The sequence below is a fragment of the Cynocephalus volans genome, chromosome 8 (assembly GCF_027409185.1).
Source record: "Cynocephalus volans isolate mCynVol1 chromosome 8, mCynVol1.pri, whole genome shotgun sequence".
NCBI classification, from domain to species: Eukaryota; Metazoa; Chordata; class Mammalia; order Dermoptera; family Cynocephalidae; genus Cynocephalus; species Cynocephalus volans.
In genome coordinates this window covers 111,214,712-111,234,021 of record NC_084467.1, presented here as the reverse complement: position 1 = coordinate 111,234,021, position 19,310 = coordinate 111,214,712, and the positions used below count along the sequence as shown (strand labels likewise).

Here is a 19,310-nt window from a genome sequence, read left to right as displayed (position 1 = left end):
TAATCCCTTGTTGGATGCACAGTTAGCAAAATTTTTTCTCCCACTCTGTAGGTTGTCATTTCACTCTGCTCATTGTTTCCTTTGCTGTGCAGAAGCTTTTTAGTTTGATATAGTCCCATTTATTTATTTTTTCTTTTACTTGTGCTTTTTTACTTTTGGGCTCATGTTCATAAAGTCTGTGCCCAGACCTAGTTGCTAAAGTGTTTCACCTATATTTTCCCTTAGTAATGTACAGGTTCAGGTTTTATACTTAAGTCTTTAATCCATCTTGAGTTGATTTTAGTGTACAGTGAGGGGTGCATATCTAGTTTCATTCCTCTGCATATGGATATCCAGTTTTCCCAACACCACTTGTTGAACAGGCAGTCTTTTCCCCAATGTATATTTTTGTTGCCTTTGTTCAATATCAGGTGACTGTAAGCCTGAGGGATGATTTCTGGGTTCTCAATTCTACTCCACTGGTCTGAATGTCTCTTTTTATACCAGTACCATGCTGTTTTGGTTACAATGGCTTTGTAGTATAATTTGAAGTCAGATAGTGTTATGCCTCTGTCTTTATCTTTTTTGCTCAGGATTGCTTTGGCTATTTGGGATTTTTTGTCATTCCATATGAAGAGTAAGATTGTTTTTTCCATTTCTGTGAAGAATGTCATTGGTACTTTGATAGGGATTGCATTGAATCTGTAGATCGCTTTGGGTAGTATAGACATTTTCACAATGTTAATTCTTCCAATACAAGAGCATGGAATATCTTTCCATCTTTTTGTATCTTCTTTCATTTCTTTCAAAAGTGGTTTGTAGTTCTCATTGTAGAGGTCTTTCACCTCCTTGGTTAAATTGATCTTTGGGTATTTTATTTTTTCATGACAATTGTAAATGGGCTTACTTTCTTTCTTTCTCTTTCTGTTAGTTCATCATTTGAGTATATAAATGCAACAGAATTGGGGGCATTTATTTTATTTATTTATTTTTAAAAAAATTTTATTTTCTCGATATACATTGTGGCTGATTATTGCTCCCCATCACCAAAACCTCCCTCCCTTCTCCCCCCCCCAACAATGTCCTTTCTGTTTGCTTGTCATATCAACTTCAAGTAATTGTGGTTGTTATATCTTCTCCCCCTCCCCGGTTTTGTGTGTGTGTGTGTGTGTGTGTGTGTGTGTGAATTTATATATTAATTTTTAGCTCCCACCTATAAGTGAGAACATGTGGTATTTCTCTTTCTGTGCCTGACTTGTTTCACTTAATATAATTCTCTCGAGGTCCATCCATGTTGTTGCAAATGGCAGTATTTCATTCATTTTTATAGCTGAGTAGTATTCCATTGTGTAGATGTACCACATTTTCCGTATCCACTCATCTGATGATGGAAATTGGGGCTGGTTCCAACTCTTGGCTATTGTAAAGAGTGCTGCGATGAACATTGGGGATCAGGTATACCTTCAACTTGATGATTTCCATTCCTCTGGGTATATTCCCAACAGTGGGATAGCTGGGTTGTAGGGTAGATCTATCTGCAGTTGTTTGAGGAACCTCCATACCATTTTCCGTAGATGCTGCACCATTTTGCAGTCCCACCAACAATGTATGAGAGTTCCTTTTTTTCCGCAACCTCGCCAGCATTTATCATTCAGAGTCTTTTGGATTTTAGCCATCCTAACTGGGGTTAGGTGGTATCTCAGTGTGGTTTTGATTTGCATTTCCCGGATGCTGAGTGATGTTGAGCATTTTTTCATATGTCTGTTGGCCATTTGGATATCTTCCTTAGAGAAATGCCAGCTTAGCTCTTTTCCCCATTTTTTAATTGGGTTGCTTGTTTTCTTCTTGTAAAGTTGTTTGAGTTCCTTATATATTCTGGATATTAATCCTTTGTCAGATGTATATTTTGCAAATATTTTCTCCCACTCTGTTGGTTGTCTTTTAACTCTGTGAATTGTTTCTTTTGCTGTGCAGAAGCTTTTTAGTTTGATATAATCCCATTTGTTAATTTTTCCTTTGGTTGCCCGTGCTTTTGGGGTCGTGTTCATGAAGTCTGTGTCCAGTCCTATTTCCTGAAGTGTTTCTCCTATGTTTTCTTTAAGAAGTTTTATTGTTTCAGGGTGTATATTTAAATCCTTAATCCATTTTGAATTGATTTTAGTATACGGTGATAGGTATGGATCTAGTTTCACTCTCCTGCGTATGGATATCCAGTTATCCCAGCACCATTTGCTGAAGAGGCAGTCCCTTCCCCAGTGAATAGGCTTGGTGCCTTTGTCAAAGATCAGATGGCAGTAAGTGTGTGGGTTGATTTCTGGATTCTCTATTCTATTCCATTGGTCAGTGTGTCTGTTTTTATGCCAGTACCATACTGTTTTGGTTATTATAGCTTTGTGGTATAGCTTAAAGTCAGGTAGTGTTATGCCTCCAGCTTTATTTTTTTTGCTCAGCATTGCTTTGGCGATGCGTGGTCTTTTATTGTTCCATATAAATGACTGGATAGTTTTTTCCATTTCTGAGAAAAATGTCTTTGGAATTTTGATGGGGATTGCATTGAATTTGTATATCAATTTGGGTAGTATGGACATTTTCACTATGTTGATTCTTTCAATCCAAGAGCATGGAATATCTTTCATCTTCTTGTATCCTCTCTAATTTCTCTTAGCAGTGGTTTGTAGTTCTCATTGTAGAGATTTTTCACCTCCTTGGTTAACTCAATTCCTAAGTATTTTATTTTTTGGTGGCTATTGAAAATGGGCAGGCTTTCTTGATTTCTCCTTCTGCATGTTCACTATTGGAGAAAAGAAATGCTACTGATTTTTGTGTGTTGATTTTGTATCCTGCTACTGTGCTGAAATCATTTATCAATTCCAACAGTTTTTTTGTAGAGGTTTTAGGCTGTTCGATATATAGGATCATGTCATCTGCAAACAGGGACAGTTTGACTTCATCTTTTCCAATCTGTATGCCCTTTATTTCCTTCTCTTCTCTGATTGCACTGGCTAGTACTTCCAACACTATGTTGAATAGGAGTGGTGAGAGTGGGCATCCTTGTCTAGTTCCTGTTCTTAAAGGAAAAGCTTTCAGCTTTTCCCCATTCAGGATGATATTGGCAGTGGGTTTGGCAGATATGGCTTTAATTATGTTGAGATACTTTCCCTCTATACCTAACTTATAGAGGGTCTTTGTCAAGAATGAGTGCTGAACTTTATCAAATGCTTTTTCAGCATCTATAGAGTTGATCATATGGTCCTTGTGTTTGAGTTTATTAATATGGTGTATCACATTTATTGATTTGCGTATGTTGAACCAACCTTGCATCCCTGGGATGAATCCCACTTGATCGTGATGAATAATTTTTCGTATGTGTTGCTGTATTCTGTTTGCTACTATTTTGGTGAGGATTTTTGCATCTATATTCATCAAGGATATCGGCCTGTAGTTTTCTTTTTTGGTTATATCTTTACCTGGTTTTGGTATCAGGATGATGTTTGCTTTATAGAATGAGTTTGGGAGATTTGCGTCCGTTTCAATCTTTTGGAATAGTTTGTAAAGTATCGGTGTCAATTCCTCTTTGAATGTTTGGTAAAATTCTGCTGTGAATCCATCTGGTCCTGGGCTTTTCTTTGTTGGGAGCTTTCTGATAACAGCTTCAATCTCCTTTATTGTTATTGGTCTGTTCAAATTTTCTACGTCTTCCTGGTTCAGTTTTGGGAGCTTGTGTATGTCCAGAAATTTATCCATTTCCTCCCGATTTTCAAATTTCTTGGCGTATAGTTGTTTATAGTAGTCTCGAATGATTCCTTGTATTTCAGATGGATCAGTTGTAATATCGCCTTTTTCATTTCTAATTTTTGTTATTTGAGTCTTCTCTCTTCTTTTTTTTGTTAGCCATGCTAATGGTTTGTCAATTTTTTTTATCTTTTCAGAGAACCAACTTTTTGATTCGTTGATCTTTTGTATTGTTCTTTGGGTTTCAATTTCATTTAGTTCTGCTCTGATCTTAATGATTTCTTTCCGTCTGCTAACTTTAGGTTTGGATTGTTCTTGTTTTTCTAGTTCTTTAAGGTGAAGTGTTAGGTTGTTCACTTGCCATCTTTCCATTCTTCTGAAGTGAGCATTTAATGCAATAAATTTCCCCCTCAATACTGCTTTTGCAGTATCCCACAGGTTTTGGTATGATGTATCATTGTTTTCATTAGTTTCCATAAATTTTTTGATTTCCTGTTTGATTTCTTCTTGGACCCATATGTCATTAAGTAGAATGCTGTTTAATTTCCATGTGTTTGTATAGTTTCCAGAATTTCGTTTGTTATTAATTTCTAGTTTTAATCCATTGTGGTATGAGAAGATGCATGGGATAATTCCAATTTTTTTGAATTTATTGAGACTTGATTTGTGACCTAATATGTGATCTATCCTGGAGAATGATCCATGTGCTGATGAGAAAAATGAATATTCTGAGGTTGTTGGGTGGAATGTTCTGTAGATATCTGCCAATTCCAATTGGTCTAGAGTCTTGTTTAGATCTTGTGTTTCTCTACTGATTCTTTGCGTAGATGATCTGTCTAATATTGACAGTGGGGTGTTCAGGTCCCCTGCTATTATGGTATTAGTGTCTATTTCCTTCTTTAGGTCTAATAGAGTTTGTTTTATAAATCTGGCTGCTCCAACATTGGGTGCGTACATATTTATGATTGTTATGTCTTCTTGATGGATCAGTCCTTTTATCATTAAGTAGTGTCCCTCATTGTCTCTTTTTATGGTTTTTAGTTTAAAGTCTATTTTGTCAGATATAAGAATAGCTACTCCAGCTCATTTTTCTTTTCTGTTTTCATGGTAAATCTTTTTCCATCCTTTCACTCTTAGTCTGTGTGAGTCTTTATGGGTGAGGTGGGTCTCTTGTAGGCAGCATATAGTTGGGTCCTCCTTTTTGATCCAGTCAGCCAGTCTGTGTCTTTTGATTGGGGCATTTAAGCCTTTTACATTAAGAGTTGTTATTGAAAGATGTTGATTTATTCCTAGCATTTTATTGTTGTTTGGTTGTCTTGGGTGTCTTTTGTTCCTTGCTTTCTGATTTACTGTTTGGTTTCTGTGTTTGTTGGTTCCTTAGGTTGTAGATAGCATTTTTGTTTGCTTGATTTCTCTTCATGAATGCCATTTTTATTATACTAGTGGGTATTGATTTTTCTTGGGTTTTTATGGCAGTGGTAGTTATTTTTCAGGAACCAAACCCAGTACTCCCTTGAGGATTTCTTGTAAGGGTGGTCGTGTGGTAGTGAACTTCCGCAGTTTTTGTTTGTCTGAGAAATATACTATTTGCCCTTCATTTTGGAAGGATAGCCTTGCAGGGTAGAGTATTCTTGGCTGGCAATCTTTGTCTTTTAATATTTTGAAAATATCATCCCATTCCTTTCTAGCTTTTAGGGTTTGTGATGGAAAGTCTGATGTTTGCCTGATTGGGGTTCCCTTATAGGTGATTTGATGCTTCTCTCTTGCAGCTTTTAAGATTCTCTCTTTGTCTCTGAGTTTTGCCAATTTGACTATGACATGTCTTGGAGAAGGCCTTTTTGGGTTGAATACGTTTGGAGATCGTTGAGCTTCCTGGATCTGAAGATCTGTGACTTTTCCTATACCTGGGAAGTTTTCTGCCACTATTTTGTTGAATATGTTTTCAATGGAATCTCCATTTTCCTCCCCTTCTGGAATACCCATGACTCAGATATTTGAGTGCTTGAGGTTGTCTGATATCTCTCTCAGATTTTCTTCCATGTCCTTGATTCTTTTTTCTTTCTTTTTGTCTGCTTGTGTTATTTCAAATAGCCCATCTTCAAGTTCAGAGTTTCTCTCTTCAACTTCTGCAAGCCTGTTGGTTAAACTCTCCATTGTGTTTTTTATTTCGCTGAATAACTTCTTCAGTTCAGCAAGTTCTGCTACATTTTTTTTCAGGACATTGATTTCTTTGTACATTTCCTCTTTCAGATCCTGTATACTTTTCCTCATTTCATCATGATGTCTAGCTGTGTTTTCTTGTATCTCATTCAGTTTCCTTAGAATTATCACTCGAAATTCCTTGTCAGTCATTTCAAGGGCTTCTTGTTCTATAGGATCTAGAGTTTGTGATTTGTTAACTTTTGGTGGTGTACTTTCTTGATTTTTTGTATTTCTGGCATCTTTTTTTTGATGTTTATTCATTGTGGCAGGAGGTTTCACAGTCCACCGGTTTGAGACTAATGACTAACTAGGATGTTGCTGTGGTTGCCAATTTCGTATGGCTCCCTCCGTGACTGCTCAGTTGGCCTCTAGTGCCTTGTGTGTGTGGTTGCCTCGGGTCTTGGGCTTCTCCGGGGAGCCACCTTTCTGGTCAGCTTGGACTCTGCTGGGCTGGTGGATCACGTACCACAGGGTGTGTGATCTCTGTTGAGCTTTCACTTCCTGTGCAGGACTTCTCCCTGTTCCGTGTGCTCTGGCCCAGGCTGTTAGATCGTGCAGTGGCGACCCCACCGGGTGTGTGGTTTCTGTCGAGTCTCCGCCTCCCTGGCTGCACGTCTCCCCACTCTGGGCACACTGTGCTGGGCTGCGGCGTGTCTTCTGCAACCCTCGTCTATCAGCTGGGCCTTCAAGACCCTGCTCGGCACCGCCTTGCCCAGGAAGTCTACCAGGTTTCTGCTAGGCACAGACGACCGGTCGCTATGGGTGCCTTTGTAGCACTGTGTAGATCTTTCTCGGGACTTGTTCACCTTTGTATCCCCCCGGTATGAACCGAGTGTAGCGCCCGCCTGCAGCCAGCTCTCCGGCAGGTTCAAGCGGACCTGGGAACTCTCCTACCACACTATTAGCAACCAGAAATTGGTTAGGCTTTTTTCCCAAACTGGTGGCCGCAGAGATGGTATCTGCCTCCAAGTAACAGGAAGTTTACCGGGGGCTGGAGTCCAGGGTGTGGTGGAGTGACAGTCGGCCTGCCCGTACTTCCTTGCCCTCCGAACACTGGCCAGGGACGCCCCATGCCACCAACCCGCCAGAGAACCGCGGAGGGAGTGGGAGGGGAGGCCGGTCCGCAGGCTCTGGAAAGCCCCACGCCAGGCCAAGCAAGTGGGAATGCTCAGTGGCAGCCGAGCCGGGTGGAGCTGCCCGGACCTGGGAAAATGGAAGCTGCCCCGGTGCGGTGAGTGGCCTGGTGATGCAGGCGGGAGCCGGGTGGGCGTCTGCTGCACACAGGACTGGTCCAGGGGTCACCCACAGGGTTGTGCCAGGTCAGGTGCTCACTCTCTGTCTCTGGTTTGTCGCCTTTCCCGTTCTCAGCCGCTGCCGCCTCGGGCTGTTCAGTCGTGGCATGGCTCGGGCACTCCCAGGAATCTTTAATGCCGGCCTGAAACCTCGAATCCTGAATAGGGCAGCTGGCCACCTTCAGCGCAGCCCCGGCCTCCGGGATCCTGTCGGCATCCACAGCAGCCCTGGCGCCGTGTTCCCTGTTTCGAGACTCGCTTTTGCAGTTGAGAAACAGTTCTTTTCCTACTCCACACTTCAAAGCTGTTGCCTGTAATTGAGGCAGCCTCTCCTGCTGAGGGCAAAGTGGCGGTCACCCCCCACGACCGGCCAGCAGCAGCGGTCCTCCCTTAAGAGATGGCAAGAGGAAGGTCCACAAGTTTCCCGGCTGCCTGAGGCCCAGTGGCCGCCTTTTCCACCTCAGCTACTCCGCGCTAGCCGCTGCAGCCACCGCCATCTTGAAAGTCCCTGGGGGGGGGGGGCATTTATTTTGTATCCTGCAATGTTACTGAAATTATTAACCAGCTCTAGGAGTTTTTTGATAGAGTCTTCAGGTTTTTCTATGTATAGTATCATGTCATCTGCATGTAGGGAAAATTTGACTTTATCTTTTCCAATATGGATTCCCTTTATTTCTTTCTCTTTCCTGATTGCTCTGGCTAGTGCCTCCAGTACTATGTTAAAGAGAAGTGGTGAGACTGGGCATTCTTTTCTTGTACCTGTTCTTAAAGGAAAGGCCCTCAGTTTTTCCCCATTCAGAATGATACTGGCAGTGGGCTTGTCAGAAGTGGCTTTTATTGTGTTGAGATATTTTCCTTCTATACCTAATTTGTTGAGAGTCTTTATCATGAAGGGTTGTTGAATTTTGTCAGATGCTTTTTCAACATTTATTGAGATATTCATATGGCCTTTGTCCTTGAGTTCGTTGATGTGATGTATCACATTTATTGACTTTAGTATGTTGAACCATCCTAGCATCCCCGTATGACTTTCACTTGATCATAATGTATAATTTTTAAAAATATATTGCTGTATTCTGATTGCTAATATTTTGTTGAGGATTTTTTCATCTAGTTTCATCAAGGATATTGGCTTCTAATTTTCTTTTTTTGTTGTGTCTTTATCTGGTTTTGGTATCAGAATTATGTTGGCCTTATAAGATGAGTACGGGAGAGTAGCTTCTGTTTCAATTGTTTGGAATAGTTTGAGGAGAATTGGTATTAACTTCTCTTTAAAAGTTTGCTAGAATTTAGCTGTAAAGCCATTTAGACCCAGACTTTTCTTTGTTGGAAGATTGCTAATTACTGCTTCAGTCTCCTTGCTTGTTATTGGGCTTTTCAGGTTTTCTAGGTTCAGTCTTGGTAGTTTGTATGTGTCTAGAAACTTATCCATTTCTTCCAGATTTTCATATTTGTTGCCATACAATTGTTTATAATAGTCTCTAATGATGCTTTGTATTTCCGTGGTACCAATTGTAATGTCTCTCCTTTCATTTCTGATTTTTGTTATTTGGGTCTTCTCTCTTCTTTTTATGTTAACTTAGCTAATGGTTTGCCTATTTTATTTATCTTCTCAAAAGACCAACTTTTTGTTTTGCTGATCTTTTCTATTGTTTTTGGGTTTCTATTTCATTTAGTTCTGCTCTGATCTTAATTATTTCTTTCCATCTACTACTTTTAGGTTTGTATTGTTGTTGTTTTTCAAATTCTTTAAGTAGTGTTATGTTCTTTATTTAAAGTCTTTACATTCTTTTAATGTAAGCTCTTGCAGTATCCCACAGGTTTTGGTATGATGTATCTTTATTTTCCTTAATTTCTAGAAATTTTTTGATTTCCTGTTTAATTTTTTCTTGGACCCATAGGTCATTCAAGAGCCTGTTATTTGGTTTCCATGTATTTGTATAGTTTCCAGAGTTTTGCTTATTATTAATTTCCAATTTTAGACCATTGTGGTCTGAAAAGATACTTGGAATGATTTCAGTTTTTAAAATTTGCTGAGGCTAGATTTGTAACCTAATATGTGGTCTATCCTGGAGAATGTTCCATGAGCTGATGAGAAGAAAGCATATTCCTTAGTTTTTGGGTGAAATGTTCTGTATATATCTGCCAGGTCCAGTTGGTCTAACGTGTATTTTAAATCCTGTGTCTCTTTGTTGATTTGTTGCCTAGCAGATCTGTCCCATATTGAGAGGGGGTGTTCAGGTCACCCACTGTTAATGTATTAGGGCCTATTTATTTCTTTAGGTCTAAGACTGTTTGCTTTGTATATCTATGTGCTCCAGTATTGGGTGCATATATATTTATGATTGTTATGTCTTCTAGCTGGATAGATACTTTCATCATTATATATTGGCCTTCTTTGGCTCTTTTGTATGTTTTTTGGTTTAAAGTCTATTTTATCCACTATAAAAATAGCTATTCCTGCTCATTTTTGGTTTCCATTTGCATGGTATATCTTTTTCCATCCCTTCACTTTTAGTCTGTGTGTGTCTGTATACGTGAGATGGGTCTCTTGAAGACAACATATACTTGGGTCTAGCTTTTTAATACAGCCAGTTAGTCTGTGTCTTTTGAATAGGGAGTTTAATCCATTCACATTTAGGGTGGTTATTAACAGATATTGTTTAATTCCTGTCACTTAATAGCTTTTTGTTTTAAGTATCTGTTGAATCTTCCTTCCCCTTTTAGTTCTCTTCTTCAATGTTAGTTGGATATTTGAGGTGGTATAATTTAGCTTCTTGCTCCTTCTCACTGGCATTTTTGTTTTAACACCAGGTTTTGCTCTTTCTTGTGTATCTGTGGTAGTGACATTCATTATTCAGATTCCAGATGAAGGACTCCCTTGAGAATTTCTTGCAGGGTTGGCCATGTGGTGGTGAACTCCCACAATTTTTGTTTGTCTGGGAAATACACTATTTTCCCCTCATTTCTGAAGAGAACCTTGCTGGATAATTAATTCTTGGCTGGCAATTTTTTTCTTTTAGTATTTTGAATATACCATCCCACTTTCTTCTCATGTGTCGGGTTTCAGTTGAGAAGTCTGCTGTTAGTCTGATAGGGGTTCCCTTGTAGGTGACTTGACACTTTTCTCTTGCTGCTTTTAGAATTCTTTGTCTTTGAGCTTTGAAAATTTGACTATAACGTGTCTTGGAGAGGATCTTTTTGGATTGAATCTCTTTGGGGACCTTCGGGCTTCCTGGCCCCTGGGAAATTTTCTGTTATTATTTCCTTGAATAGGTTTTCAATACCTTTTCCTTTCTCCTCCCCTTCTGGAATACCCACAATTCAGATGTTAGAGTGCTTGAGGCTATCTCTCTTAGATATTCCTCATTATTTTATATTCTTTTTTCCTTTTTTTGATCTGCCTGGGTTATTTTGAGGAGACCATCTTTGAGATCTGAAATTCTTTCTTCTGCTTGCTCTAGCCTGCTGCTTGAGCTCTCTGTTGTGTTTTTTATTTCAATAAGTGAATCTTTCATCTCTAGGAGTTCCACTACATTCTTTTTAAAGGTATTAATCTCTTTGTAAATTTCCTCCTTCACATTCTGGATATTTTTTCTTGTTTCCTGTGTTTTCAAATTGAGCCTTTATTTTTTATTTCTTCAAGCTTTCTTAAAATCATTGCTCAGAATTCTTTTTTGGACATTTCAAAGATTCCCTGTTCTACGGGGTCTGGAATTTGGGCATTACTATATTCCTTTGGTGGTGTCATATCTTCTTGTTTGTTTGTAGTTCTAGTATTTTTTTTTTATTGATGTTTGGTCATCTGGTAGTGGACTTGCTTCTTCTGTTACTCTGGGGTTGGCTATGAGGATAAAGACTTCTACCTTTATTTGCAGGCTCTACTGGTGACTCTTCTTATATCAATGTAGTCAAGTAAGTGGCAGGTTGCCTATAGAGTGGCCCTGGCTGCTACTGTGGTGGGGAATTGTCCTTGTGATGACAGAAGGTGTGGCGGTGTCTGTATTACACCATCTTGGCTCCTGTTCTAGCATTCCATGGCTGTAGACTGAAGCCCTGGTGCTGTGCCGGTCACAGCTCACCTCTGCGGCTGCTGGGCTATGTGGGCTTCCCTCCCCCCTCAGGGCCTTAGACAGGACCCCGGTGCCACAGGGGTCTGGTCTTGGCTTACCTTGGTGGCTGCTGGGCTGTGTGCATTTCCTTTCCCACCAGGACCTTAGACTGGGCCATGGCACTGTAAGGGTCTCCACTCACCTCAGCAGCTGCTGGGCTGTGTGTGCTACCCTTCCCCCCTGGGGTCTTGGACTGCACCTGGTGCTACAAGGGTCTGGTCTCTGCTCACCTTGGTGGGCTGGGCTGTGTGCACTTCCCTCTGGGCCTTAGATTTAACCCTGGTGCTGGTGCCACAAAAGTTTCTATCAAAATATTCTAAAAAATATTCAGGAGGAAAAGAATACTGTCTTGTATTTACCCATAATCTTACACTTCATATTATTCTTTCTTTATTTTTGGTGCTCCAAGTTGGCTTCTTTTATCATTTCTTTTTTGTTTAAAGTACTTCTGTTCGCCATTCTTTTAGGTTGGATATCCTGGCTACAATTTTTTTTTTTTTGTTTAGTTTTCTTACCTATAAAACTGTCTTTGTTTTACCCTTATTACTGAAGGATACTTTTACTGGATACAGAATTCTGGGTTGACAGTTCTCTTGTGTCACTTGAAAAATGTGGTGCCACTTCTTCCTGGCCTTTATAGCTTCTGTCAAGAAATCTGCTGTCACTAAAATCAAAGTTCTCCTATAGGTGATGTGTCATTTTTTTTTCTGCCTGCTTTCAAGATGTTTTTCTTTGTCTTTAGATTTAGTTGATTATGTCTTTAGATTAGTTTGATTATGATATTTCTTGGTGTGGATTTCTTTGGGTTCATGGTTCACTCATCTTCTTGAATCTGCAGGTTTATCACTTCCATCAGATTTAGGTAATTTTGAACCACTATTTCTTCTAATATTTTTTAGTTCCACACCTTTTCTCCTATTCTTCTTGGACTCTGATGACATGAATGCTAGTTCTTTTTTTTTATCCTGCAGGCTCTTGAGGTTCTGTGTTTTTTCCCAGTCATTTTCTCTGTTGTTGAGATTGGTTAATTTCTACTGATCTATTTTTGAATTCATTTATTCTTTCCCTGTCATCTCTGTTCTGTTCTTGAGTCCATTCATGAGTTTTTTTGTATTTAAGTTCTCATATTCAGTTGTACAGTGAATTTCCACTTGGTTCTTCATTATATCTTTTATTTATTTTCTGAGATTTTGTTTTTTCATTTGTCTCAGGTGTGTTTGTATTTCTTATTAAAACATTTTTATAATGGCTTCTTTAAAATCCCTGACAGATAATCCCCAAGTCTGTGTCATTTCATTGTTGGTATCTATTGACTAAGTCTTTTCTCACTCACTATGGTGGAAATCCAGAATTCCTATTCATCTTTTTCCATGGTGTTTGGCTGAAGTAGAGTGGATATTGTCAAAAATATTTTTTATCTACTAGGCCACCTCTTCCTGATCCTTCAGATAAAGAAAGATTTTCTTGGGACTATTTTTTGTCTGCACCTGTCAACATTATTTGGTTGCAGACTTTCTAGCTCCAAATCTGGGTTACACAGAAGACGAAAAGAAAAGCCAGGGAATTTGCCACTGTGTCAGTCCTTTAGAACTCTAGCTACACTGCCTTCTCTCCACCTCTCAAAGTTTTCCTCTGTTTGTTTTATATATTGTGTCCAGATATTTTTGTTCTTCTTAATAGGAGCCACGAGAAGAAATGTGTCTACTCCATCTTGTCCAGAACTGAAAGTCTAACTTTTATTTGTTAAAAAACATATAAAAATAATGCAGGTTGGACTACTGGACTTTAAGGCTGCTCTCTGTTTTGGTCTCTTTAAGTTACTGATGTAAAATGATGGAGGTGGTGGTAACTATGAATGGAAGAGTTGGGGAGGGTAACTTGTCTTTTTGTTTGTCAGTGACTAGGTAGGAAGGGTACCTTGCTTTAGCAAGAGTTTGGCTTTGAGTAGATCAATAAATTGACGTCTATGTAGAGCTGGTAAAATCAGGATATGAAACAGAACCTGGCCAGACTTATGTTCCATACCTCTTTTGAGGGCTGTGTAACTAACATCCCTTGAAGTAACTGTAGCTTCTTTCTTGCTAATTGGAAAGCTTCCTGTATTTTCCCACGACCTCTCTTGTACTGATGTTCAATACTTCATGCATTTATGCTGTATCTTCCTAAATTGCGTGAAGCTTCTTCAAGAGAGCCAGAAACAGCTCCCCCACTTCCTCCTGTCCCTACTAGTGCCAGTAAGGTGTCTTACACATTGTAGAGGCTCATAAATATCTGATATAATTGTTCTTTCTTCTGTGAGTCTGGGCTACTAATGTGCAGCCACCCTGCTCTCAGACCCTGCAGAGCAGGCTCTTGACAACGACAGACGGCATCTTTCCAGGACAGCCTGTTTTAAAAAAGCACTGAGCTCAGAGGAGACCCACGGTGGCTACCCAACCCACTGTGGGCTGTCTATTGACGTCGCTTCGCAGGATCTTTGTGTTTTGGATCACTCATGATTTTCAGCCATAAGCCAGAGTGCTCACATTTTTGGTCATCGTCTGCCAGCCGTTCCTCCTTCCCTTGCTGACTCCCATCTATTCATTCACCTTCCCCTCAAAAGAATATTTGTTGAATGGATATGAGTATGCATGAATGAAACGAGGAAAGGAGAAAAATGAAATAGAATGGACGAACGTGGAAGCTACAGAGACACCTGGAGACCCAAAGATTCTCATGAATTGCAGATTTATTGACCGAGGAGGCACTGGGGTTGGGAGATAGTTGTATAGAAACCAAGGAGGAAAAACTGCAGAACAAGATGCAGCCTGAGAACTCAATGGCTTTTTCTAGGAGGGTTAAAACGTGAAGGATTTGCAAACCTTGGGCAATATCATGAGAGCGCTAAGCCCACCCGAGCCAGCGGAGAACATCTCCAACTCCTTCGTCTCCGCGGCATCCCGGGGGACTTATTTGCATGGCCAAGTAGGCGCTTGCTTCTGCTGGGTCTGGTGGCAGACAGGGACGCCCTTGCCACTCCCGGAGCCACCCCCGGAGGAGCCGGTGCTACAGCTGGAGCCGCCGCCGCCGCCGGAGGAGCCACCTCCGCAGACAGAGCCGCCCCCAGAGCTGCCTCCGCTGTAGCCGCCGCCGCAGACGCCCCCGCCGCCTCCGCCGCTGTAGAAGCAGCCGCCTTCGCCCCCAGAGGAGCCGCCGCCGCCGGACGACCCCACTCCGCAGCCCTGCTGGGGTGCGCACGAGGTCTGGGTGGTCTGCTGCGAGGAGTAGTAGCCAGAGCCGCCGCCGCCGCCGCCGGAGGAGCCACCTCCGCAGACAGAGCCGCCCCCAGAGCTGCCTCCGCTGTGGCCGCCGCCGCAGACGCCCCCACCGCCTCCGCCTCTGTAGAAGCAGCCGCCTTCGCCCCCAGAGGAGCCGCCGCCGCCAGACGACCCCACTCCGCAGCTCTGCTGGGGTGCGCACGAAGTCTGGGTGGTCTGCGAGGAGAAGTAGCCAGAGCCGCCGCCGCCGCCGCCGCCGGAGGAGCCCCCACCGCAGACAGAGCCGCCGCCGGAGTAGCTGCCGCAGCCGGAGGAGCCCACGGAGGAGCCGCCACCGCAACCGGAGCCGCCGCTAGAGACGCCTCCGTAGCTCTGGCACTGGACCTGCTGGCTTGAGCTGCCGCCGCCGGAGGAGACCCCGCCGCAGCTGGAGCCGCCGCCGCCGGAGTAGCCGCCGCCGGAGGAGACCCCGCCGCAGCTGGAGCCGCCGCCGCCGCCCCCAGAGTACTTTGCGCTCCCCCCGGAACCCCCTCCACAGCTTCCAGAGCTGACCCCAGAGTAGCCGCCGCCGGAGGAGACCCCGCCACAGCTGGAGCCGCCGCCGCCCCCATAGTACTTGACGCCCCCCCCGGAACTCCCTCCACAGCTTCCAGAGCTGACCCCGGAGTAGCCGCCGCCGGAGGAGCCCCCGCCGCAGCCACCGCCGCCGCCGGAGTAGCCGCCGCCTGAGGAGCCCCCGCCGCAGCCGCCGCCGCCGCCGCCGCCGCCGGAGTACTTGACGCTCCCTCCAGAGCCCCCGCCGCAGCCCGATCCGCCGCCGCCGCCGCTATAGAAGCCGCCGCCGCCGCCGCCGCCGCCGGAGGTCTTCACACAGCTCACTGGGGGCTGAGGGGTGGGCTGCTTTTTCTGATAAGACATCTTGTCTGAGGAGGAAGGCGACCCTGGAAGGAGAGCAGAGAGCATGTTTGGACTAGCGGCAAGAAGATGCGGCGGGGAAGGCCACTGCCTCCATGGCAACGGTCACCGTCCCGCTACCAGCCCGCCTGGGCTCAGCGCCCCTTTCAGACGCCCAGACGGACGGCTGTCAGCTGGGACTCTAGGATTGTTGCTTTTGGGAGAGAGATGAGTTCCACCCCGGAATGTCTCAACCCAAGCTTTAAATAGCCCAGTTAGTGGTGCACATTATCCTTCTCCCAGCTCTGCCTCTGACCTCTGTTGTGTGATTTTGGGGCGGATCACCCACACTCCCGCCTGTTTCTCATCTTCTGTAAAATGAGAGGGTATGTCTATTTCCTCTCTCAGATCTCTTTCAATCCCAGCACCAATTCTCTGAGTGCAAATAAGAAATTACCACAAACCTCTATCTAGGATGGGGGATTTTACCCATTCTCAGCACAGCAGAGAGAGGTTTGTTGGAATGTGAGAAGGCTGTTGCATTCCATTTTCTGCAAAAACCTTTAGTTCAGACTCTTGGTCAGTCCCACTAAGCTAGGCTCTGATCCAAGGGCTAGTTATTAGAAAAGGCAGGCTCCACTGTGGTCCTGTCTGGAAACAGGGGAAAAGACCCTGATGGTCCTTAGGATCAGTGTCTCCGACCAGAAGATATCAGCCATCTCTTTTATGATTTGCTGAAGTTCAAGCTTGATAGAGGGGACTGTAACTAATAGGAAGTTGCATCCCAGCATCTCACAAGTTACTTCCCTCTCAGAACATCTGCCTCTGTAAAACGGGAATTGGGTTTCTGTGGCTCCTAAAATCCTTCCCATCAGCAACACTCTCTGAGTCATACTCCCTACTCCCCGAGAGTGGTCTCAGCCTCTCCTCCTGACAGGCTCATGAGGTCCATTCAGCCCATGCACAGGCTGCCTTGGACAGTCTCTGCAGAGTTCCCATCTGTGCCCAGCACCATGCTTGTCCCTATGGGGGTACCAGAGAGGCAAGAGATAGTGTAGTCTTTGTGGAGTTTACATCTGGCCAGAAGATCTGCACAGCAGCAGCTCAGCCCTCACCCCGTTCCTGAATTGTCCCTAAATATGAGTGCAGCTGGGAAGGCAGAGGTTCTATCGATCCTAAAGGGCAGAAAGGCCCGGGTCCACCTAACCTCTGCAGTCCTGGGCAAGACCAGCTGGGAAGATGAGAGAGCCAGTAGAACCACACTTACCCGAAGCACCAAGAAGGGGAGAAGATGCTGGCGATGTGAGGAGTACTGAGCTCCCAAGGCTTTATATTCTTAGAGCCCTGACTCATCTATTGATTTGGGCCAGCCTCTCGTGTTTGGCCTCAGTACGTGACCTATGACTGTTGGCCCCACCTCCCTGTAATTGCAGGCATAGTGTGGCCCATTCATGAGATTTCGGCATTCTTGAGATAGGCAGCTTAGTGTGTGACTGGCAACTTCTCTGATGCAACTGTGTGGCAGGCTGGTCAGCGGGGATGGCCAGCCAGAGTAGATGGCAGACATTGTTTCCAAAATCTCTGGCACGGAGCATATGCCAGATGACTAAAAGGCCATGCTTGAGGAATAGGTCCCAAACTCTTGAGATACTGTAAGAGAGTAAAACTGGAGGTCTCAGTTCTTGGTTCAAAGTGTAGGACCTTTCAAATCCCACTGTTTGATTTCCTATCCCATTGTTCTGGAAACCCTCAGAACTTTAGGACCTGTCCCTCCTTTGCCAAAGATTTCTCTCCCAGGGTTTCACGTGTGCTTAGCTGGGGTGTTTCTGACCTGATCACTGGGTTGTGAGGGTGCATGAGCTCCTGGCACCCAGTTCTGGACTGCACACCACGGACAGTGCTGTAACTAATGTGACACTGGTGGCTGCTCTGATTTGTCTGTGGAGACAGCAAGTGTTGATGGTTAATACTGACTTTCCTTACAGAGGAGCAAACTAAAGAGATGGACCATGTTGTCCTTCCCTTCTGTGGAACACCATGGCCCTTTGGCACTGGTGTCCTGTGGTGTTATGTGGCAACGCTGACCTCAGCCTGAGGAGCAGCCATGGAATTGGATGGACTTGAGATTAGTGTGATCGGGTTTGGGTGCTCCCTTTGCTGCTTGCCAGCTGTGTCACCTTGGGCAAAGTCATAGCACTTTGTGCAGTATCTGCACATAGGAAGCACTCAGTAAGTATTTGTTGACTGTTGAATGATCAATATTTCTGGTCCTCAGTCACCTTGACCCTCAGTTATCTGATAGTAATAGTAATACCTATTTCACAGGCCTGTGAAAAAGGAATAGTTATGTGAAGTGTAGAAGGTGATGCTGTGCTTTTTGTTGTTTTCTTACCTAACAAGCTCATTTTTGTTTCCAACCTGGTCTGTCCTTGGACATCAAGGCTAGGAGGATGGCTCGAGGCAAGCTCAACTCTTCTCCTAGGAGAGTAACCCAAAAGTTCCCTGCTGACCCTGGGCCAGCAGTAGCATCCCTGCACTGGAAGAGCTGCATGGCACGCCCCCCTTCTTTCATCACCGGAACTCAGTTGCTATTGTTCAAGATACCACATTTGAACTTTGTTCCACCCAGCTGTGTGTTGAAACGACAGCTCCGATAATAAATTGACTGTTAATTAGAGTTTTAATGATCCGAACGATCCTGATTAGACTGTGGCCTTCAGAAACTTGTGGCACTGGTTTCTGTTTGAACAGCATGAACCCTGGTAAATCCAGAAGGAACCCAGGTGCTCTCCTCTTTAGAGAATACCCAGGAAAGAGAAGCCAGGTATGTGTTGGAGAAGGCACATTTCTCAGCTTGAAGCTGAGGCACCATAGAAATTTTGGAGGGAATCAGGTCCCAACTAGTGAGTGCTGTGGGTATAAAAAAGAACAGTTTTATAACATCAATAAGATACAGTCATATCAAACTTTATTTGTCGATGTAGTTATTATTTTGTAAATAAAGTTCTGTCAATAAGCTTTAAAAGAAGAAAGAACAGTTTTATTCTGTCAGGCCACACTTGAGAGGAGGAGGTGTGGACCATGGCTCCCAGCCCTCGTCTGTGGGCCCATGTCGACCTATTCCCATGTGTTCACCAGTCCTAGGAAAGGTGCCTGTAAAGGGATGTCAGCAAGGTATTCTTGGGAAGGCGTTTGAAGAGGTGGCCTTCTTAACTTTTTTTGTGTTAAAATGTCATTTCTTTTAAAAGTAATGCTAACAAGAGGCTGTAAATGTTTCTTTCATGTCCTTAAGTGTCAAAATGAAAATTTGGCAGTCATATAATGGTTACCACATTTTTAAGGGAGATAGATATTAGTTCTGCATGGGATTCTAAAATTTGGGAACATCAAGTGCAGTTGACCCCAAAGAGCTAATAATCTTCAAATTGTTCACGTTGATTTTAAGGGTTTGTTTTCTTCAACGAAAAATATGATTTTTTTGTTTATAATTCTTTATTCATTAATCCGGCCAGCACAAGTGTACTGGGCTCTATGCTAAGCACCCGAGAAGAGCCAGAAAGCTTTTCAAAGCTGTGCATGGATCTCCTTGGTAGAGTTGGGGGTGGGGGGTGGTGCTCCATGCCTGCCTCTGCTACCCTATAGAGCATTTAATAAGAAAACACTAAACACTTTTAACTAGTATCTCTACTTTGCTACCATGTAGAAGAGGCTACTATGACATGATATTGACAGTAGTTCCATATCTTGTGGCTCTCAGGCCCTGAGTTAATCTTGCCCGAGGTGTGAATATACAAGCCTGGTTTCCCATTTTATCCCTTTAGACCAGAAGTAGTCCTGATGGG

The 19,310-nt window shown here is 43.5% G+C and overlaps 1 protein-coding gene across 1 annotated transcript; it reads right to left on the bottom strand.

Annotated features, from left to right (window-relative positions):
• Nucleotides 1-14,027: 14,027 nt before the first annotated feature.
• On the bottom strand, nucleotides 14,028-16,756 carry LORICRIN (loricrin cornified envelope precursor protein). The gene is made up of 2 exons (XM_063106823.1): nucleotides 16,736-16,756; nucleotides 14,028-15,515 (listed from the first exon to the last, which is right to left on the bottom strand). The coding sequence occupies exon 2, from the start codon at nucleotides 15,490-15,492 to the stop codon at nucleotides 14,266-14,268; it is 1,227 nt and encodes a 408-aa protein (XP_062962893.1). The 5' UTR covers nucleotides 15,493-15,515; nucleotides 16,736-16,756; the 3' UTR covers nucleotides 14,028-14,265.
• Nucleotides 16,757-19,310: the final 2,554 nt, after the last annotated feature.